The following is a 23,380-nucleotide window of genomic DNA, read 5'->3' on the forward strand; positions in this document are numbered from 1 at the left end:
ATGACGCCGCGGCGAGTGGCGTTTCTTTACGTCCTGGCGCTGCACGCAGCCGTGCGCGCCGCCACCTCCTCGGAAGAGGAGAAACTCGCCGGTTCCACTTTCGGTGAGTTTCCACTTTCATTTTTCTTTCAGTGTCACGCATCAGCTCGATTTTGTGCAAATCTGGAAGACTTCAAGGAATCAATGGGTGCAGGCAGGAAGCGCCCCGAAAACGGTGAAGTGTGTAGTAGTTGTTGTTGTTGTTGTTTTTTTTTTTCACATTGTCTTGAATTTTAACGATCATAATAAAATTGCATTTGTGAGATGAAAACGTTTTTTTTTTTTTTTTTTGCCAACTTTTTTTTCAACGGAGAGACAAGATTCACGTTTTCATCTGACTTGAGCGCGAATGGTGAATTTCTCAGGATCGTAAATGATCTTACCGTGAATTTTACTCTCGATGACTAATTCTGGTTATATTAAGGCGCCTAAACGGCAAAAAAAAAAAGTGTGTGTGTGAGGTTCCTGAATCCACCTTCCCACCCCCCAGCTCTAAAAGTTGAGTTGAGTCAGCTGACTGAGCAGCAAAGCAGATTATGGCCAGTGGGGAGGCAGGAACAAAGCTGTGAGAGAGTCTCTGCTGTTTCTATGGAGCTCCATCTGACCGCGTGAACCTCCATAACCCCGGACGACAGGTCTGGTCTCAGATGGAGCTCGATTACAGAGGGGCCCTGGGGGGGCCCTGAGGGGCCAGAGCTTCCTGGAGCCAGTCAGGCATCACCACTCCAGATCTCATTTGCACATCCGCACCAGATGACACAGAGGAGTTTCCTGCCTTGCAGCATAGTTATTCAAACTAAATAAGTGAAGTAACTTTCTCCCCTTTGAGGAAACTTCCTTGATCCGCTGAGAGACCTGTTCATCCAGACGGACGGCGTCAATCAAACCGTCGCCAAATTCTCCCTCAGGAAACCGTCCCACCCCGACGACGACCGGTGCTACATCGTTCCTGGACAACCTGACTCCCTGGCAACCTGCATGTTCAACAGAACCGCCAAAACATTCCTTGTGATCCACGGGTGGACGGTGAGTGGGGGGTGTTTCAGCATGCATTGACCTGCCCCCCCCCCCATCTTTTACACACCCACAGGCTTGGTTTGCTGGCATTCCTCTGGTTTTGATAAAATCAACAGGGACTAGAAGTCTGTCATTATTTCCCCAGATTCCAGTGTAAATGTTTTTGCATTCACATTCAGAGATTTATTGATAAAGACACAATATGCTGAAGGTTCAGTGTGAAAGAACAGCTGGAAACCACAACTGGAGGGGATCTTTCTACATGAATATATAAAACTTCATTGAGCTAATTCTTCCTGAATGTCTGTCATTTGAATAAATTTGAGTTTTTTATTGCTATTACACTTGCCTGACTGCCGTTTGCCGACTTGCCCGTTCAGCTGAGTGGCATGTTTGAAAGCTGGGTGGCTAAGCTGGTGTCTGCACTGTACGAGCGCGAGCAGACGGCCAACGTCGTGGTGGTGGACTGGCTCAACTCGGCCCAGAACCACTATGTGGTGGCGGCCCAGAACACCAAAGCGGTGGGGCAGGAGATCGCTCGCTTCATCGACTGGATCGAGGTCGGGGCTCACTTTTACTGTCATTTAAGACTTGTCAAAACATTCGTTCAACGTTTCATGAACGCCTTTTAAAGGAAACCGCCAACGTGCCTCTTGAGAACCTTCACCTGATCGGATACAGCCTCGGGGCTCATGTGGCAGGATTTGCCGGAAGCCATGCAAGCAATAAAGTTGGAAGAATAACCGGTAAATACAAAAACAAAAGGATATCATTTATTTTAAATGCATACCACACTCTCTCTGTGAGCTGATTGGCTGATCTCTGGACTCTGCCTGCAGGCCTGGACCCAGCTGGGCCTGACTTTGAGGGGCTGCATGCCCACAGGCGACTCTCCCCCGATGATGCTCACTTTGTGGACGTCCTCCACACCTTCACCCGGGGGTCCCTGGGTCTCAGCATCGGGATCCAGCAGCCTGTTGGTCACGTGGACATTTACCCCAACGGAGGCAACTTCCAGCCAGGCTGCAACCTCAGGGGGGCCCTGGAGAAGATCGCTCACTTTGGGATCTTTGGTAAGAATGAGTTCAAACACAACTGTAAAATGTGAAAGGTTTTGTTCTAATGAAATGGAAACAGAACATTTTCCCCATTCTTGTGTCGTTACGTGTTGTCTTTAAATTTCTCTTTTCTTATTTCGAACTCTGAACAGTGTGTCGCTTAAATTGCGTTTCCTGAATCACGTTTATTGTTCTGAAATACAACAGTTCTGTCATACCAGTGTTCTGATTTCTTAGATCAGGAAATCCAAGTGTTATATTCTGTTATTATCTATAATCGATTATCAGTAAAGCAGCTTTACTGTTGCTACTTCCTGTTTGTCATCAATCTGTCTTGTTTCGTTTGATCTGAGGACCATAAAACGAGTCAGAGAAATGCATCTGGAGTGACCCGGTGACGTAACTCTGTCATTACTTTCATGGCCTCTCTCTTTCTGCTCCAGCGATCAGCGATGCAGTGAAGTGCGAGCACGAGCGCTCGGTCCACCTGTTCATCGACTCCCTGCTGAACGAGCAGGAAGTGGCCAAAGCCTACAGATGTGGCAGCAGTGACACGTTTGACCGGGGCATGTGTCTCAGCTGTCACAAGAGCCGCTGCAACACGGTGGGATACGACATCGGCAAGGTGCGCAAGGCGCGCAGCGCTCAGATGTACACCAAAACGCGCGCCGCCATGCCTTTCAGAGGTCAGTGGACGCGGAACATCTCCGTCTGAGTTTCATCACGCGCGCAGCTCTTCTGAACGGTCTTGAACAGGCCGCTCTTCCTCGCAGTTTATCACTACCAGCTGAAGATCCGCTTCTCCAGTAAAATGAACCATCCAGAGGTGGAGCCTTTACTCGCTGTGTCGCTCTATGGAACAAGAGGAGAGGCCGAGAACCTGGAGCTCCAACTGTAAGTGGATGTGCAGTCAAAGTGAAATGAGACTTGTGAGCTCTACGAGTCTTTTTTTGTACCAGCAGCTGTACCAGTAGGCAGAGAAGACAACCTGAGGCAGTTATCATTAGCAAAGTTTGGTGTTTGCTTCATGCGCTCGCATCGTGACATGACCGCTCCTCCTCGCTAATATCCCTCTCTCTAACCGTGTCTGACAGGAAGGAGAAAATTGCGACAAATCAGACTCATTCCTTCCTGCTCGTGACCGAGAAGGATGTCGGCGATCTCTTGATGCTGACGTTTAAATGGGAGGAGACAAATGGCTGGACGTCCTCCGGCATACTGAAGATGGTGTCTTCCTGGTGGCACGGCGACTCCGAAAGCGCCAACGTGGAGGTTCACAAAATCCGCATCCGGGCAGGCGAGACGCAACGGAAGTATGGCAGGATTAAAATGTCTCAGACATATGGCACATTGGGATGATTTCTGTGGATGACTGTTGCTCGTACCGATGGATTGTGTTTGGTCAATCTCAGGACGGTGTTCTGCGTAAAAGCCTCTGAATCGCAGAGCTTAGCACGAGAGATCACGTTTGTGAGATGCAAGGATGCATGGAGGGCAAACTGGAAATCCAAAAGGTGAGTTACGGTCGTGCGACTTTCTCCAGCTACTGTTGCATATACTGTCAGAGCTGACGAGTAACAACAGCGTTTTCTCTGCAGGATGACTTTGGAGAGCCACTAACTCTGAACAAAAGACTGGCAATTCCTGCACTGAGTGACTAATCTGTACACCTGGAACTTATTTTGTTTCACGTCAAACGCGTGCGTAGATGCTGTGAAATATTTTGTAAAGAGCTCAGTTGACGATGATGCATTTTCTCATCCAATGAGACGGATGTAAAATCACCTCAGAGTCTGACATACTGAGAAGTACAACTGATTGAATTTACCTGACTAGTTCTGGAGGTACTGATGACTTACCGTGTAAAGTACCTCAAATGTCCTATTTATAACAACCACTAAGGAGAGTTCTGTCCTCTTGGTGTCTGCAGACTCTAAAAGAGGGTAAAACCACAAGTTCTTCCTGTTCATAAAATGCATTTATTAAGGGTTTTATGCATTAAAGTATTCCTTATTTACCTGAATGTGGCATCTAAACTAAGGGAGCATTCACCACTGAGGCTCTCAGCACTGCCTGTGGCTGTGGGCCCTGCATCAGAGTGCCTTACTGTAAGCAGTCGTCTGACGAAAGCTTGTGCTAAATGCCTTTCCTTCATGCTTTGTCGCTGTCTTTCACATCTGTTTGTTTTATTGTTGGTTTTTTTTTTTTACTGAAAAATGCAAAAGTTACTGTTTCAAATACTTTTGCGTCATTATCTCCTCGACTTGCTATCTGGTGTTTAATATCTGTTACCTTAAGACCGTCAGTCGACCGTGGTTCTACTAAACTAACTAAAGTGTGCTGAAAGGAACGAGGCACATCAGGAAGCAGTTAATAGCATTATCCTCCCTTTCTTGTGCCGTCACACTCCTTTTATCACGATTCTTCTCAGAATGTAATTTTCTCTGTGCATGTAATGACTCAGAATGACCCGCTATTTTATTTATTTATTTGGTTCTGTGAATGTCTCAACCATGGTTCTTTGGAGATCGGTACTGTAATCATTGTGACATCATTCCCACTTTAAACAATGTGGAAATGGTACTTTTGCACAAACGAGACGAGTTTGCGAAACTATTTGTACATTTTTATGTAAATATCAGGACAGATTTTGAAGAACACTGCTGTATAGTTGTACTTCAGGGCTGATTGAATCTTTAATACGTACATTTCTATAGTCTTTTGTAAATATCTGTACATATTCACTGTATTATATAAATTCTTTAATAAACCTAAAACTATCTTCTCTGAGGTCAGATGAGCCTGACATTTTATTTACAGTTAAAAGTTTTGCATTTCTTTTCTCCTCATCTGACTTTAACGTGCAGCTTTATCGCCTTAAAATATGTGTTTGTTCAAGATATTTAAACTACGTACACTGAAAACCTGTTTAATCAAACACATCAGCTGTGTTTTCTTTTTTATGTCCTTGTAGTGGAGACATAGTTTTCTTTGTCCGAGTCAAGGTGACCCAGTAGATAAAAATTAGAATCCACTTTTTTTTTTTTATTCAAATCATTGGTGGTGGAAGAACTATTCAACTCCTTTATCTGAGTAAAAGTACATATTGAAAAACTTAAGAATACTACATTACAAGTATATACAGTATATATATATATACTATTGTTTTATTACAGTGAATGTTCATATTTCTATTAAAATAAATGTTTATCAAAATTCAATTCAGTGGGTATTAGTAGTAACGGAAAAATTATAAGTTGCATCAAGAATAATTAGAGTAGAATGAGTAGACATAGAATGCTACTTACAATGGAATTCATGAAGTAAACGTAAAGTACCTGAGTAACTTTACACCACTGTGAATCATTTATGTCCAATGTGATTCCATCAATTAAACATTTGCATTTTTTATTCTTTTTGAACACTCAATAAAATATAAACTTCCTGCCAAGATGACCGCCAAGTTCCAACTTATGCTCGGTTTCACCTGTGATGACGTTCAAAGACTTCAAAAAAACAGAACAAGACCTACTGAGAAAGGTGTCATCGCAGGCCAGATGAATTTTGTTTTTTTTATCTGACTAAGATAATCAATGACACTTTAAAATCCCGGAATAAAAGGAAAAACCAGCAATCAGCTGAAGCATCACGGTGGCCCAGGGTCACCGCTGTCCAGCGGGCGTCCACAGACGAAGACGGTGCAGCCCATCACTCCAGACAGGGTCAGGATAGCCAACAGGATGGCCCACCAATGAGCCTGCAGGGGGTCCACGGAAATAAAAAAGCCTTAACTATGAGCTGGACTGCCGCTAACAGGTCAGGGTCAGGGTAGGCTATAGTTTGCAACTGCAGGAAACCGTACTGTAAATACACGTTGTAAAAATGTTGGCACGCTCTGATTTATCGGCGACAATGTAAACAGGTTATTGCCGTGAGAGACAGCGAGTCTACAACATGGGCATTGTGGAAACAAGACAATGGCTCCTGATCGGGGGGGGGGGGGGGTCATTTCTGTTTCCAGTGAAACAGATGGCTGACCAATGAGATGCTGCTCAGCCCAGACACTCCTTCCTGATTTTCCATTCCTGTCATTAGAAGTTTAACCTTGAAAACAGGTGAGATTTAAATATCTGAATGGCAAGACAGGAAGACGAATCATACAGGAAGTTTGAACAAGCGAGACCCGAGGAAAACATCTGCACAGGCAACATCCTCAGCCGTTGCTAAGGCAAGTAACCCTCGACATCCACCACCACCTCTAAGATTCGCTTTGTATCTGACCTCACAGTATTCTGTTGGGTGTTTGAAAACCATTGTTCTTAAGCTATCTTAATGATTGTGTAAAATAATTAAATGGTTTCCCAAGAAAGGTTTATCCCAAACCTACTTTTGCACAGCCGAATTGTTTTCAATGATTACATTTAAAAAAATCAACAACATGTATTTTAGCTACTTTAATTAACCCAAATTAATTTTTGCATCCCATTTGGGCATCTATTTTAGTTTACTGTAATGTCCTCTATAACTTTATACATACACTCTCATGTACAACACGAAAGCATCACCTTCATCCACTCGCCCACGTCATCAAATTCATCCAGGTGGAGAAACGCATTTTTCAGTCTGGCGATCGGACCGTCGGCATCCAGCAGACGACACACGTGGAATTTGTCGCAGTATCCCCGGTTCCCCGAACATGGTGACCCCCCGCCCAAAGGCAGCGCCTTTCTCTGGAAGTGACGAGAGAGCACCGAGGACGTGGTGCTGGCACACGTCTCAGGCTTATCTGACGTGGACACAGAGACATGTGTTGTAGTACTTTTTGGATTTTGAACTTCTTGGGCCTGCTGTTAAGTTCCTTAATATCGCCGAATGTCATACTTTGTACAGTGTGGTAGTGTGTAAACACCATCCGACATGGTGGAACGTCTGAGTTTGTCCCATAAATATCAATCATGCATGTGTGCAACCTCACGCTGCGCAAATTGACACAAGCTGAGGAGCTGAGACTTGAAGTGTAAACGCGTTCCTCAGGAGGAGTGGACACACAGGCCTTTGGTTACCAGGCTGCTGGCAGCACATGTGGCATTTCTCCTTCATGGAGTCTCCCGGACAGTCGCAGGGCTGCAGGAGGTGCTTCAAGCACACGGAGCCAGTGCAGACCTGCAGAGGCAACCAGATACACGCCTTTTAAAGAACAGGTAGAAGAACACAAGAGACGATACAAAAAGTAAAACAACCAGCTGGTTCTAAATAAAGCTGAGGAAAAAACCTCTTGGCCCACAAAATATCTAAAGAACCTTGAAAGGCGTGTTAAAATGATTGAAACGATTTTGTCTATTGTTGCATGAATTTGTTTTTTACATGTTAAGTCCTTAACAGGCTCTTGACACTGCTGAGATTTGCTCGAAAATTGGGAAATCAGCTGTTCTGATAAGATGGTCAAATCTATCGAATACCCCAATGCACTCAAACACCCCAGTATACCCCATCATTGTTTCGCCTGTTATGCTTTTAAAGTGTTTCCCTCTCTGCCTTCAGGTCTGTGGCACCATCGGTCTATGCAGAGCCATCAGCCACCACCACCACCAGTGTCAGGGTCAGTGTCAGAGTATTTATTTTGCTGCTGCTGGGGCAGATGTCGCTCAATCACAAACTCTTACTGCAGACTCTAAAGAGTTTCTGACAAATGAATTATTACATCTCATCTTTACCTCATTCAGAATAAACTAAAGTTCACTGACACCCTCTCCCTCTGCTGATGAAGACCAGCCTAAAACTGGACTCGGTGGTGAGTTGTTTTTCCAGGTTGAGAATGAACTCAACATGCATAATGGCCTGCTTTAAAGCAATGCCACACTCTTTTGCTTATTGGGCAATGACCTAATGGCTGCGGCTGCCTCACCCCATTCAGGCAAACGCGTGTGCCCTGATTGCAGACTGTCAGGTTCTCCTTGCTGCTTGGCTCGGGGCAGAACGGAGAGAGGCCCGAACAGACGCTCTCCCTCTGACAGTCCGTCTCCTCGTCACAGGTTTGACCAGCCGGCTTAAAATCACAATCATGATGGCAACACAGGCCCTGACTGGGGCTGGTGGACAAAAAGATCATACATGTAGAGTCGCGGCAACAAACAGGAAAGCTACTGTACAAGAATGAAGATGTGTAGAATGGAAACTCTCTGCTGGCTCAGATGAAGTGTGTGTTTGTGCGCGTCATGCCTGCAAGCTTTATCGGGCTTGAGGTGACACTGGACTCCCGCGGCCTGCTTGGCGCTGAAGCAGCAGAGGTCTGTGTCGTTGTGGCCGACGTCACACTCCTCACCTTCTTCCACTATCTGGTTTCCACAGATGGGCAGATCACTGACTGGACATGAACAAATGTCAATACACGTTAGAAGTATAAAGACTTAATGCAAAGGTCAGACATTCAGCCTCGATTCTGCACAGCGACACGCAGGTGGACGCCATTTTCACTTACTCACCCACAAAGCAATCATCCTTCTTCAGCTTGAGGATTTTGCTAATCTGCTTGACGCTGCAGGGCGAGAGCTTCTCGTTGTTTTCGCGCACTTCGTCCGTTGCATGAGGGAACATCAGGTACCTGCCTTTGCCACCAGCGGAACCGAGGCTCCCGCAGTTTGAGCCCTCGTCATGCTGAAAAATAAACAACAACAAAATAGCAGAAATATTGAAATACTTTATCAATTATGTATCCTCACATTGAGTTAATGGAGAATTGTTTGGATATTTCGTAGCTTTAATCAGAGAAAACGGCTGCACCAGCGGTTGCTCTGCTCCTCACAGATAGCGGGAATAGGAGGAACCTTGTGGCTGATCTCAGTCGGTTGGTATTGTAAACCATTGCTGATAGTAAAAACGGTTTCACAAAAGTGATATCACAGACTACTAGTGAGCAGGCAGTTTTATATGCGTTACATTATTAAAAAAAGGAAACAAATCCTTCATGTAGTCAAAAGATTTCCCGAAAGGCTGAGAGCCCTGAAACGGAGGAGCAATGTTTTGCTCACCCTGTGGGACACCAAGAACAGAACAGAGCGCCGTATTTCCCAAATATTACCTGGAGGTCAAAACTCTTGATCTATGACTGGAAATTAATATGTAAATATGCAGAGGAAACATGGTGTTGGTGAGACTATTGCTGCATCTGCTCTTTATTTATTAGGTTGGTATATTTTATTTTTCTTGACTGCGCCTGTCAGTGCAGCGGTTCTTTATTTTAACTTTTAATGTCACCTTAATTTTAACAGGAAATTCCACATTACTATGAAGGTGGCACGATGGTCTCTCTGACCGCTGTCTAGTTGTTATTAATCTCTGATGGGGTTTTTAAATCATATAAAATGTGCCACTTCTAAATTCTCTAAATTAGGCGGCCACTGTCCATGACAGGAAAAGAAACATGCCAAGGACATCCATGTTTTAATTTACAGAGGGAAATAGGCCGGAGGCAGATGCTCTCCAAAATTAGAACATGGATGAGTGACTTGCCAAATGCAAAATAGATAGTTTAACCTTTTCATTGATATGCAGCGCGTGTTAGGACATCTTCACAGAGGAAAACAGAAACAATCGTAGTTTGCAATAAATTCAGAAGTGAACAGAGGGAAGGTTAGAGCAGCTAACTGGTCCACCGCAGGCCCGACAGCTGCTGTGTGTCTGCATGGGTGACAGAGAACTGCAGTTCTACAAGCTAAAGCAGCCCACCCCGCTCTGTCTGAAAACAAAGGTCAGGTGCAGCCCAAGGTCACCGCTTCATGTGCTTCTTCCAGTCTGTCCTGCCTGGAAACAATGAGACACGCTTGTCAGAGGAGTCGGGACACGAAGCAGGAGGACCAGCAGCAGTTTGCAGGGTCTGACATTGTGGAGCTAATCTGCCTGACAGGAGGACCGGGGGTCTGTGGAAGTGTGAATAGAAGAGTGAAAAGGGGCTGAGGGGCACTACTGGAGTTTTGGCAGTGGGAGAAAGGTGACGGCCATCACACTTGGATGTGTTTGTGTGGATACAGTGGTGAAAGCCCGTTCCCTTCAAGTCCTAATTCACGCCACGGATTCTAAGTAAAAAAAAAAAAAAAAAAAAAATCAGTTTTAAGCTTTAGGATTTTCCCTTTTTTTTAAAAACATGAACTTTAACCTCTTTTGGCCTTGAACCTTTTAAAACATAATTCTTAATCTATTTGATAAGTTTAGAGAACCAATCACGACACACAAACAACAACCCATGCAAGATGCAAATGTAATTCAACCACGCTGTGCTTTCCAGGAGCCGCAAAACCAAAAATACCAGGAGCTTCAAGCTAACCGGATTGCATTTGATAAACTCATCTTATATTTTAATGTAAATGCAGTTGCATTTAGTACCAAAAAAAGGCAATGTGAAAGTTCCTCAGAACTGTAGCTAAATAAATTTAAGAACCTGAATCAGCAGAGAACGATTGTGAGGAGAAACCAAGAGAGAAATCAGAGAACCTCCTGCTCTCTTTTTTTTAGGTCTTCCAACCAGATTGACGATCTCTATAAAAGGCCTTTCAATAAGCGCCTGGTTCTTTAATGTCCACATAAGTGAATCCTTCACAGATCATATGTTCTAGTCCCAGTTCAAATTGCATCTTGTATCCTAAACATGTAAAGAAGGGTCATGGGATTAAAGGTGTTCCACGTTCTCTGGCATCATTATTGTTTTATTTTCCAGAGTCAGTTTTGAATACCCCTTCTTCAGGTGTTTTATTTTGTGGAAACGGTGATGGCGACTGACCGGAGACCCCAGGCTGTGGCCGAGTTCGTGGGCAAGGGTCAGCTGGATGTGCCGAGGAGGCAGGAACTGTCCGTAGTTCTGGATGGTGACCAGACCCGTGTTCAGGGTAGCGGTCCGGCCGTTACGCAGGGCCGTCGGCTGTGAACAGATTCCTCCCCAGTTGCCTGAAGTAAAGACACGTCATATACAATAAATTTTTACCGTACCAATGCCAAAAGCAGTAGAAAATTAGATTGATTTTAACAGATTTATTTAAGTCGATGCATCATCATTCCACATAACTTCATTAACTTAGCCAACCTCAGGCTCAGACGTCCCTGTCACTGTGCAGGATGGTGTGGTTGCATAACGGACCCTGTTCTCCTGGAAATACCTTAAACTGACACCAGCGTGCTACTGAAGCAGGACGGACCTGAAGCCCCGGGTCTGGGACCAACAGATCCGCTCAGCTCACATACTTCAAAGCCGTTCCCACCACTACAAACAGCTGGAGAGATCCACAAGGGTGGAGGGCCGGGTCGCGGCATCACATTTCAGCTGTCCAGCCAGAGGGCTAGTTTTAGACAAACTGTTCCGATTGGTCAAACTAAGCACCCGTGATGAGGTGTTCCGCTCATGCATTTTGTGAAAAACCAGACTTCAAGTACTTGAATGAGACCACCTCTAAAATATGTGTCATCTCGGGCTCCGGTAAACAGGTTAAAAGCTGCTAGCTGTTAGTTCCATATTTCCCTGTGGTCTGTCTTTCTCCCCCCACTGGTTCCCTCTATTCATCCATGCATGGATCACGTATGAGATCTCAGCGTTTCACATCTACACACGTGATTTATGCAACACTTGTTACACAGCGGCGTCCAGCAGGAGTGTTTTGAGGCGTATAGCGGGTGAGGTTCACATCTGTTAATCGTACCACGCACACGTTTCAGAGGAATCTGAGTTGGATGGATCTCACTGAGGATAGTGGGAACCAGCCGCGGGCATCTGGATCTCTCGCCGGCATGTTTTTGTTACACGGTGGGTGTGCGTGTGACGCACAGGAAAGGGACAGTTAAAGGTTGAAAAACAAAAAAAAAGTGTCTCCTATCTTTGCTGTTGTGGAAACAATAAGGCAACAGCAAAGGCAAGCCATCATATGTGTGGCGAAGAGTGCAGAACCCGAATTTGATCACAGGGCGGATTTTCTTTTCCTGGCCATGAGAAAGCGTAGCTGTAACCATTAAGCATCACCCTTGAGGAGAAGGCTGGGGCTCCTCAGTAAATACAGGGCAGAGAGCAGAACCTAAAACTGCCAGGAAAGACTCCCCAAGCGGTGTCAGACAAGAATTTTGAATGCAGTTCTCCCACGTTCCCTGCTTTTCACCTATAATGCACCCCCCCGATGGCCTTTTCAAGGAGCTGGGTTTCCTAGAAAGAGTTTACTTTGGCACCCAACACTGAGGTTTCTGGCAGGACAAGCACAGCGTGGGCGGCAAAATTTGCCCCTTCCTCCTCATCATCGTCGCCACAGAGAGGAGCCGGTAATGAAAGACTCCTATTATTAGCTGCTGGACAAAAACATCCAGGACAAACAAACTGACTCCGGATCATTTGTATACACATCAGGAGGGGACAAGGACACACACACCCCGAGACATACGCACACAGTTACTCTGAAATTATGTAATACCAAATAAACATCATAGACAAACAAACAGGTACACACACACACACACACACACACACAATTTTCCCGAGCCTGTGTTTGTCTGCTAATTCTGTTATTGGGGTCTGTGAGTTTATAATCCCTTGATTTAAAACCATCTATTACCCAAGACCACTAATAAACTGGGGCAAGTGGCTTATGGAGATACTCAGCATGAGTCTGTTTCTGCAGGTCGAACATTATCCCGGTGTTCTCATTCTTCAGGACCGTCACATGACTTTGAAGTGTCACAACAATGTCACTAATTCCAGTATGTGTGTGTGTGTGTTTGTGCGAGAGAGAGTTTTCTTTCTCCCTAATCACATGTCATTGTGTTGGTGTGCCACTCACACCCCTCATTGTATCCAATCAAATGGTGAGAATCAGACAACGTCATGGAAAATAGAAGCCGCATGGACCTCCAGCCTGGACGTACAACACTGCAACAAAAATAAAGCGCCCACAGGGAGACTGTCACTGGACCTGAGGCACATGTCATTAAGATTAGTCACTGAATGTGACTTTAAAAAAAAACATTCTTGCAAAATTATGTTTTTCAACATTTAAAATGTAAAAGCATTATTTTTCCATTCATTTTACAGAATATAGGAAATCATTTATTGTTATTGGGAGGTTCGCTAGCTTGTGAGTTTCTGACCATTTGTGATGATGCGTTTGTGATAAATTAAATCAGCTTTTAAAAGAAAAACTATCAATTAAGTTCACAAGAACATAAATGAATTATAGAGGAGAAGAAACATGAAAAGTATCGCTTCATGCTTTATTTACCGCTCTGTTTGTTTGTAATGATGATATGTGATATTGGTTGAAATGCTATCTTGATTTAATGACATTTGCTGTTGATTTTTGCATATAAACGCCACAGTGTTGTGGGGTTCACTCGTCTTTTGCGTAACAGGGCTGCAGTGATCCTGACTTCTTGCAGCTTCCTCATCCCTACTGATGAACTAGACGCTAGCGTGCATTTGCACCAGGAATGCATTTTTCTCTGTGCATAACTTCTTGACATTTTTAACGTGGGTGTGGATGAGCAAAATCCATCACCCTGCTTCACCTCCTTTGGGCTTATGTTGCACGCTGATCACTGAGTGTTGAGCCCTTGGGGAGGTGGGGGGCTACGAAGGGCAGGGAGTGGAGCGGATGATAGATCAACACAGATTCCCACAGAGATGCACACAGAGAGGCGGAGCAGGAAAACATTACTTCACCCTGTTATCATGCGTTTCAACATATAGTGGGGTTGATGTTTCTGTTTAAGAAGTGCATGTTCTCACACTAAACTTTAATACTTTTCTTTCCGTTGTTAAAAGGCTTTTAATTCTTTACTCAATTTTAATATTTTTAAAAATATTCCAACCTAGATGCCTTGTACATTTTCTACACGGCTTTGACATGAAGTAATATTTGGCAGCACAGAGTTGCACGTATGTGTCACAGTGACCTGCTTTGCCCTCCCAGGCGAGCCCCAGCACTCCGCTGTAGTCTCGGTTGGTGAGCAGGTAGGACAAGCAGAAGTTGCCCCACCTTTTCTCAGAGTACACACTCAACAGTTTCTCAGGCCCAAGGTACAGAGGATGCAGAGGATCATCCTTGTCCTCCCCGCTCATCACCTGAAAAGAGACAGATCCAGGTGCACATTATGAAAGCTAGCTTGGCATTTCAACTATTTCAAATCATTTTGCAGCTGAGAGACTGTCCCAGTTTCTCATTGGTAGAGGAAGACACATCCGTATCAGACTCCATCTCGTACTGAGGGAGGCATGGCAGAGTTATCATCTGCCTTTATCATTGAAAGATTTGAGACAAGCATGTTGTCTGAGGTCAGATCTTACATTGAGGGATTTCACTTTAAAGCTGATCAGCTTTATTCCATCAAAGTCCACCTTGTCATAGATGTCATTCACGGCTTGCAAGTAGGAGGCGACCTGAGATGGGAAAAACACATTGGGGCGATAAAACAGCCAATAAGACAACCCGTAACGACAGAGCATCGCACGCTGCTGCTGACCGTGAAAACACAACCATAAGAAATGGTTGTATGATGTGTGCCTTAAGCCGTGGGCCTTCTCACGATTTTATTATGCTCGCATAATGACAATAAAGTATCTTGAATCTTGAAAGTTGCAAAAACATTTAATGGAACTGTAAGTTATCCGTGTCCATGGGACAATGAACCAATGAAGCTGACCAGCGGCTCAATGTTGCCATGGCGCCTGGCTCAGACGATGTCATAACCATTAGCTCCTGATATTTGTTATTGGTATTTGCAGCTCATACCTGTGCTTATCACAAACTCATACTCTTCATTATGTTCAGTTCCTTTGTGGGCTTTCAGTGAGCAATTATTTGCAAGAATGACTAATAGTAATTATTATATTTACATACTTCATCCCTGCTCTAAACAGCGTGGACGGAGTCCCATCAGGAAACGACCCTCGCTTCATCTTAAGGATGCCGTCATTGGCTTAGATGACAAAATCTTTCTTAAATTCTTTATTTCTAGCTGCTAATTTTTCTGCGCTTGCACGCTACTTACATCTTGTAAAACTGGGGAGAATATTTTCTCTCAGGCTGTAGTGATCTCTGGGCCTCCGTAGAGGCATGCGCAAGCAGATATTAAAATACAGTCACAAAACAGTATTCATAGTAAATTCAGCATTTTGTCCTTAATATCCTGAAAATATACTTTATTCTGTCGTAATTGAATCATGTGAGGTAATCTGTAAAGTCTGGTAATCCACAGGATATTTTCAGTGTGGGTGGCAAAGCTGGCGATTCAGAAAGACATGTGCAAAACCAGTCATGTGCAGCGGTCTGGGTCTGTACAGCAGAGGATAAAATGTACACTGGAAGCCTCTGGGAAAATTCATAAATGTAAATATTGACATGAAGGAGAAGGGGAAACCCGGTCAGTAGTGATTGACAACAGCGTTTTGTCTCTTTACCCTCAAAGATCTCATTACGGCATCACTTACTGTATTTTTTCTCACCATGTGCAACAAAGGTCTGGATCTGAACCAGAAAACACAACAAGCGTGTGTATTTAAGGTGGAAAGAATCTGAGATGACGCGATGAAAGGACAAATAGCAGGAGGGCAGCCAAAGAAAATAACGGCACGGCCACAAAAACAGCCAACAGACTTGCATGACCGACCTCACTTTGACCACACACACAAAAAATCAATTAGAAACTAATTTCTCAACGGAAAAGACATGAACGAAGGTGTGACCTTTTGAAGTGAACCTGGATCTGATGCTCAGAACGTGGACCTGAAATCATCTAATAGGATCAAACATCTGCTCTCTTGTAGTTTCACATAACATATACAATTAAAATGAATAAATAAATCATGTTCAATGCTTTTAATCAAATGAAGTTAGAGAAGCAAATGCGTTCAGGCTTCCAGAACAGATTCCCAGACAGTGTGTGGCTAAACTCGGGATTAGGGTTGTATCTTAAGTGACCTCTGACAGTTTAGTTTTTTAGTTTTCCCTTTTCAAGGTGAACTTGCTTAAACGCCTTTCGGTTCATTTGGGAACAGGAATTTAAGATTACATGTCAGAGCAGCAGCTGGGATGAAAGACCTTTCACTCACATGCTAGGTGGGTATTATTAAGCATGCTTCTTGGTTAATATCCACAGACACACTCTCTGTGTCTGTGGATTGTGGTCCTGTAATGGGAAAGGCTGCAATCGGTGAGCCACCATGCTTTCAGAGAGAAGGTTCTCAACCACATCCATACTGCCACCATGTTCTAGATGCCATGACAGCTGCAGGCATCTGTGTCGAGTCTGATAACTATCTCGCTTTCATTTACTTTTGCTTGTTCAACCTCCACCAAGGAGTTTGTGTTTTTGATGGTGTTTGTGTGTTTATTTTTTTTGTCTGTGTGACGTGGTGAATATGGGGCTAATCGATGGTCGCCAACAACGCCACTTTAGGACCTGCCCCTAAAGATATAGTTTTTCCTTTTGGTCCCCCAGCTCGCTTTAGCGGGTTTCCCCACCCGCAGGTCCGCTCACAGTGATGACCAGCACGGCATTAGGAATTCAAAACATTTATTTACACTCTAAAAACAAAACTAACAAAAGAAAAGGAGAGACACGGCAGTGACAGTCTGTACGGCCAACCTGCCTTCGAGACGGGGAAAACACAAAATGAGGACACCGGAACGAGGGAGGGGAAGCACCTATATACGCCGCCCCCCCAATCAGTGGTAAACGGGCCACAGGTGCTCCCTCCCACACCTGCCTGCCCAATTAACCCCAATCATCCGGTTACATTCCTCCCCCCCTCCGAGTTATCGGTGCCCCATCTGTTTGAAGATAAACAATATGAAGATAAATCTCAAATAAGTGAAAGTAAAAAAAACAGAGAGACATCTTTGAACTTGTCACCTGAGCAACAACAGCCTCAACAGACTTGAACTTCTTGTAGTAGAGGTGATCCACGTGGAAGTGGAGCAGGCAGGTGGTCTTTGACTCATCCACTGTTCTCCTCAGCCGACTCACTGGCGCCCCCTGTGGAGGAAATAGAAGGAACACAAAAAATACAGATGAAAAGAGTTCGAAGAGAAAAACATTTGGGGGGTAAATTTGAATCATTATATAACATGCTAAACCTGCCCACCTGAATCCGAGGAGAACACGGCGCTAGTTTAACCTTGAGCTGACATTGAGTCAAAGCAACACAACTGGCAACATTTTTTCAGGTTGTCGTTAGCCAACGTGGAAATGATCCTCATCAGCAGGATTGTTTCTTAAAAATGGTTCTGCATTGAATCCAACAACCATTGTTGACGATAGACATTAGGGAACCACCCAAATGCACCCTGGGGGGAGATCAGCCATACGGATGTGGCAGACGTCTTTTCCGTCACATCTGGTTTATGAATCGGTTTGTGTAACAGCAAAGGTCATCTGGTACATTTTGGCCTGTTGGAGCGACTAGAATATTCCTAAGGGATGCTAAAATGCACTACGCTGTTTATTTGAAAATTGGCTTGCATAATTTGGGTCTCATGAAACTACAAATCTATTTTAAGCTCTTAATTATCTCTCAATGTTCATTTTAATTTAACCAAAACAAAACAGTTACAGCGCTGTGACTATTTTCCATTTGAAAGTTTTTAACAATTTACACATTCAGTAGATATTCCATCAGGCTTAAAGCAGCTTCTTAGTGATCTGGTGCATACAGGCCGATTATGGGCCGATCAGAACCGGTAACTGAGGTGAAGCAGGATGATGTATCTGCCCTGATTCTGAGTCGTTTCACTTGGAAAGCCAGGGTACAGGTAATATTAAATTATTGTTCTGGTGACTTGTTCAGTGGATTGACCTGCATCAAATGCAATGATCCCAGTCACGTTGCTCCAGCTGTGATGTCATCTTCATCTTTGTGTCTTTAAATAGAGGCGGGTTAGTTAAACAAGGATAAATTCACTTTGGATCAATTGGATGAGGTCATCACAGATATGTCTCTACAAGTACATTGTCAGAGGCAGGTTCAGTGTAACCAAATCTTTTCTGTTGACTATTATCCATAAACATGGTGTATAGATGTACAGTCAATATTAGAGGAAAGAAAAGTTTCTCAGTTTAGGACAAAAAATGAGAGGATTTCAAACTCTAAAAAAATGTTTTCCAACTTATTGGAGGTAAAGACAGGAAAAGGAGCGTCTTTAAGTGCTTATTCGCTGATGCCATGTCTGGGCTGTCCTACCTCATCGGGTTTGAGGCTCTGAGCGAGGAGGTCCAGGCCACAGAATCCAACCCTGCCAGTCTTCATGGATGGGAGTTCTACACAAAAGCAAGCACAAACACTGAAATGGTGAAAAGGCACAGCTACACATTCATTGATACGCCAACTCTTTTTTTTCTCAGACACCGCTGTTCTTAAGTCAAATCTATGTGACACTGTCAGCAATAAGGTGCTCCGAGTTAGTAAACTTTCAAGAACGTTTTTGTGACTGCATGAGGGCATGCAGAGTTCCAAATAAAGCAGTGTTGTCCAACCACAGTAAATTAATCCCGTTCTTTGGTTCTGCATATTTGTTCTAACAAACCTATCTGACACATCTGCAGTCTGAACTTCACATTATAGTCAAAGGATTGCAAATATGATGTGTTGTGTGTGCATGCTTAATCTGAACCAATGTTTAGAGAGGGGATTCAGAATTTCCCAGAAAACCTTTCTGCTTTAACAGACTACCGGTATGTGGAATATTTGGCAGACGGAGATTTAAGGTCTCCAAGTTTGAGACAAATCAAAGATAATCCGGCTGTATTTCACTCAACAGCTGCATGAAATCCCATTGATTGTGATTGTTAGACATTGATTGTTCAGTGGTGTGAAAGGAAAATCTTATCCCAAGGTGGCAAACTATCTTCAGATTAGGACGAATAGTTGGAAGGTTTATCACACTTTTTCTTATGACTCGTTGAAAATCTTGCAGGGAAAGAAAAAGAAATGACGAGTGAACAAGTAAGGATTTGTTTTACAAGCTGTAACACTATCGCCTTCTGATTTGAGCATTGTTTCAAACTAGTTTCTTAAACCCTCACTCTGATAGCATTGACAGAAAAGCAACACATGATTGATCACGCCATCTGAAAAATTTATTTTAGCCAATCACAAACCACCGATTCATTTTGCACATGGGTTGAGTGGGGGTGGGTTGATGGAGATGGATGTGGAGGCGTCAACACACTGACGGAATTATTTCCAGACTTTTTTACTTTCTCGTGTCCTTGCTCTGCTTCTGTCCCGGATATTTGTGTTTCTGGACGCTGAACGTTGCAGCGTGTCAATCTTTAAGTCTTTGGAAATGAAAAATCAAAGAAAATATTTGTCTGCATTTCATCAAAGTGAGATCAATGTGCTACGATTTCACATTAACCATACACATTTAGAAAAGTATAACAATTAGTGAGTGTCATATTTCACTTCAGACTAAAGTCTAGCTGAGTCTCTCAAATCTTTTGACTATAAGGCATGTGTGTTTTGTTTTGTTAATACTGTTATATGAATAGGAGCAGAGGAAGCATTTGTGATGCAGCGTTCCCAGCTCACTGTAACAAGACCATGATTCATTAACCAGAAGTGGAAGGAACAGCTGGAGCAGATGGGGAAGGTGATAGCCAAAGTGGCCTTAGATAGATAGATAGATAGATAGATAGATAGATAGATAGATAGATAGATAGATAGATATAGATTATTATTATTGTTTGACAAATCTTTCACAGTTTTGTAGGTCTGTGAATAAATAAATACTTGAATAAAATCTAACCCTAACCCTCTCTAAGCCTAAATTCTGAAAGGGTCTGGAGGAAATGAAGAAGAATGGGGGGGGGGGGGGCTGTTGGCTGGATCTGCGTGCTTCCAGTAAATCTCTGCCTCCTTCATTTTCTCATGCAGCCACAGAAACAGGAACACAGATGCCCATACACATTGTTACACAAAATATTTTGAGAAATTTCAGCAGCGATTTCCATCTGTCTAAATCATAAGCCATCCACAGGATGCAATGCAAGCCAACTCAGAAATGGTTTCTGCAGGAGGAACTTCCTTTAAATGCTCCGTCTTCATTTCCATTTAGAAATCTATATCCTGCTGCCACTGGAGCGTATCCCGTCCTCCCCATTGGAGCGTATCCCATCCTCCCCATGCGCCATCATACCGTCCATAGCTCCCATTTCCCCTTTGAAGAGTCATGTCATCTTCATTCAGCCTGTTTTTGGGCCTCTTCATAGGAACATTATGTTACATTATGGCTATTGAAGGTTCAGCGTACGGATGACCCGTTAGCTTCCAGTGTTTTTTTTTTGCTTAAGTGGAAAATGTCTGATAGTCTTACCGATATCGTCCTCATGATAGATTATAGAGTGGCGATCTCCTGCACTGCTGGTGTATCTATGCACCGGATCTACGTAATAAGTCCCGTTGTTTGTGTGGATGGTTCCTTCAAACTGACCCTGCAGCACAGAGCCGTGGCAGATTGAACCAAATTCACCTGCAAGAGTCGGTGATGAGAACACGTCAGGTAGATAATGATAAAGGATCTGGATTGTAGGCCAGAGAAATACAGAAGTGAGATACAAAGTACAGCATTCCCAGTTTTACGAGATATACCTACCCTCTAGTGTTCCTGAATATATATGGGAAAGGTCGGCTGATGTGGAAACATTTTCCTTGACAATCATGAAATGTTCTGTAAATACTGTTGTGTCAGGTTTCAGACACAGATGGAAAGTTCTGAAGGAAACAAAATCCAAAAAAAATATCTCAAAGAATTGTTCAAATCTCTGAAGTGCAGTGTAACACACAGAATGTCTGTCAACGGCAGAAAAGTATGGCCAAATTATCATGTTCTATAACAGAAAAAGAGCGTGTTCAAACAAAATGTAGTATATTTAGCCAGACTATGTAAGTTTTATCAAACTTCAACTTTATGAGCCATTTTGGAATCACCTGTTGAAAGCCGTGAAGTCCAGCTGCAGTGTGTGATCGTCAGCTCTTCTGGCTCTCAGATGCTTCCTGTGAAGATCCTCCCTGTCGAACGACACAGTCTCATAATGCCTGATGTATGGACTGATGTCACTCACAGCCCCTGGAGAAACAATCATTATTATTATAGTGATCATAATTAACAGTGTCTACAGTTCAGACATGATGACTTCTTTCTGAGGATGACTTGGAATAGATGAAGCTGCAGAGAGTGAAACCAAAGTGTAAGAGAGATTTAAGAAAATGATAAAACTTTTCTCTTATTCACCTATTTCTTTATTCTTCCTCTTCTTTTGTTGTATAACCAAGAAAATAACAAACACAGGTGTTTTATAAGACAAAACTATCCACCGGTATTTGACTTCTACAAGTGTGTGCGAGTGAGAAACATCACACTAAAATGTCAATTACCGGTAATGTTTTTTAATTTTTTTTAATTTAGATAATCAATAATAGACATAAAATATGGAGGAAAAAAAATACAAAACAGAGAGTGGTATTCATTTGTGCCATTAAAATAAATATGCAAGGTTAACTGATGATTCTTCCATTAGTTCATCTAAAACACACAGTATTGATTCACAATATGGGAAAAACAGCACCTTTATTGACCAGTAGCCTTACCCACTGTGTGATTAATATATCTGCACCGAGTGCTGTTTGTGAAAGCTCTGGCTAACAGACAGAGGAGAGAGGCTTGTGCTTTGCTCAGAGAGGTGTCGGTACGCTAACCTCCACCCTTATAAATGGGTGTACATCATTAATCACCAATAATAATAAAAAACAAAATAAAGCCAAACGGTTCGTTTAAGTCGCCGGTAGGTTTTGCATGAGGCCATGAGGAGTTTGCAGCATTCCTGACAGGCTGAGACATGTCAGCCCAAAAGATGCCGCACCACACAACACACAACAAACAACACGCAACACACACAACAGGCAGACAAACTACATACAGTAAATGAGCTGTGTAAAGAAGCCCACATGTGCAGTGTGAGTAAACACACACTTTAATCTTCACATTCCTCTACCTGTAATCCCTTCACAGCGGTCGAGCAGCAGCAGCAGCAGAAGCAGCAGCAGCCAGGAGTTTTGAAGCACCATGCTCTTCTGATTGGTGCGTTTCCCTTATATTTCACAGTTTTTTCTTTCGTCTTTTTTCTTCCCATTTCTCATCCTGTTCTGTGTTCACCGCTCACTTCACCAGCCTTGAATGTGTGGTCTTCCCTTCCCTCATTGGAATGAGACGCTAGGACGTTCAAGCCAGAACTCAACACTGAGATTCGACCACTAGACTCAGCGGAGAGGCATATTCAGACTTGTTTGCGAGCAAAGCACGGGTTTTCTGCAAAAGGGTAAGGAGGGATTCGAGATGAAGCTGGAGGAGGATTGCCTACTGCAGTGGCGATGGTGCCGTCGCTGCTATAACTTCCCAGCTTGCAGCATTAAAAAGACATCGCATTAACATTGGCGTCGATAATAAATGTCGAATTCCAAACTGACGCAGGTGATATTATGGACCCTTGTGCTCAATTAGATTCCAAATATCTGAAGGAAGTGAGTCAAATTGTGTCAGGGGCACTTTTTGAACTCTAACCAAAGTGTGATAGTTTTATTTTTTTATTTTTTTTGCAACAATGTTGAATCTTTTTAAGTTTTTAATGGGATTTGAGAATTTATTTTGATTTAAAGGGATTAGTGCCCTGATTTGGATGCATACGATTGGATGATCCAGCTCAGGCCTCCTCATGTCTGAGCTGGGTCGTGTCCATTCCTGGTCTACTGTGGGACGCTACACTACACTCGCTCCCACAGGTCAATGTTTGACAGCCTGTTTAAGAGTTTAACCCCCCCCGTCCTATAATAATCTGTGGCCACCTCCCCAAGAAATCTCCTGCTCCGCTCCGATTGGCCAGAATGGGATCACCCGTATACCGAGCGGTGACGCCACAGAATGCACACACCCACGAGGGCACGCACAAATATCTGAACACTCAAAAGGAAGTGTAACTGAACTCCCCCATGTGTCCCTCATTCTGTGCCTCAGTATACACAGTTCAAAACTCTTTAATGACTTGCTGCTCTTTAAAGGAGGTTCTGCAGGTTAACCTGGATCTGAGGCTTCATAAACATGTCAAGGTTGCAAATGAACATAGAACACCTGCACATACGGTATGTTCCTCCTCCCACTTGTGTAAATGTTACTTCTCTAGTAATCTGAAGTCTGGAGAGGTTACTCTGGGATGTTGACTCAAGGCATTGAGGTGATGGAAGCAGTTTGTTT

General features: G+C 43.5%; 2 protein-coding genes across 2 annotated transcripts; one reads left to right on the forward strand and one right to left on the reverse strand.

Annotated features, from left to right (window-relative positions):
* On the forward strand, window positions 1-3,847 carry LOC137899191 (lipoprotein lipase). Its single transcript, XM_068743211.1, has 10 exons — window positions 1-103; window positions 869-1,065; window positions 1,437-1,616; window positions 1,691-1,802; window positions 1,896-2,129; window positions 2,558-2,800; window positions 2,888-3,008; window positions 3,209-3,427; window positions 3,527-3,628; window positions 3,713-3,847. The coding sequence occupies exons 1-10, from the start codon at window positions 1-3 to the stop codon at window positions 3,732-3,734; spliced, it is 1,533 nt and encodes a 510-aa protein (XP_068599312.1). The 3' UTR covers window positions 3,735-3,847.
* A 1,582-nt stretch (window positions 3,848-5,429) lies between these two features.
* On the reverse strand, window positions 5,430-22,266 carry si:ch1073-396h14.1 (disintegrin and metalloproteinase domain-containing protein 10). Its single transcript, XM_068743764.1, has 15 exons — window positions 22,128-22,266; window positions 21,064-21,202; window positions 20,729-20,847; window positions 20,450-20,605; window positions 18,316-18,392; window positions 16,989-17,111; window positions 14,422-14,514; window positions 14,031-14,199; window positions 10,888-11,051; window positions 8,597-8,768; window positions 8,334-8,478; window positions 8,020-8,203; window positions 7,178-7,277; window positions 6,680-6,900; window positions 5,430-5,871 (listed from the first exon to the last, which is right to left on the reverse strand). Exons 1-15 carry the CDS (start codon window positions 22,198-22,200, stop codon window positions 5,761-5,763), a joined length of 2,046 nt encoding a protein of 681 aa, XP_068599865.1. The 5' UTR covers window positions 22,201-22,266; the 3' UTR covers window positions 5,430-5,760.
* Between the last annotated feature and the right edge of the window lie 1,114 nt (window positions 22,267-23,380).

Source organism: Brachionichthys hirsutus, chromosome 9 (assembly GCF_040956055.1).
Source record: "Brachionichthys hirsutus isolate HB-005 chromosome 9, CSIRO-AGI_Bhir_v1, whole genome shotgun sequence".
NCBI lineage: Eukaryota > Metazoa > Chordata > Actinopteri > Lophiiformes > Brachionichthyidae > Brachionichthys > Brachionichthys hirsutus.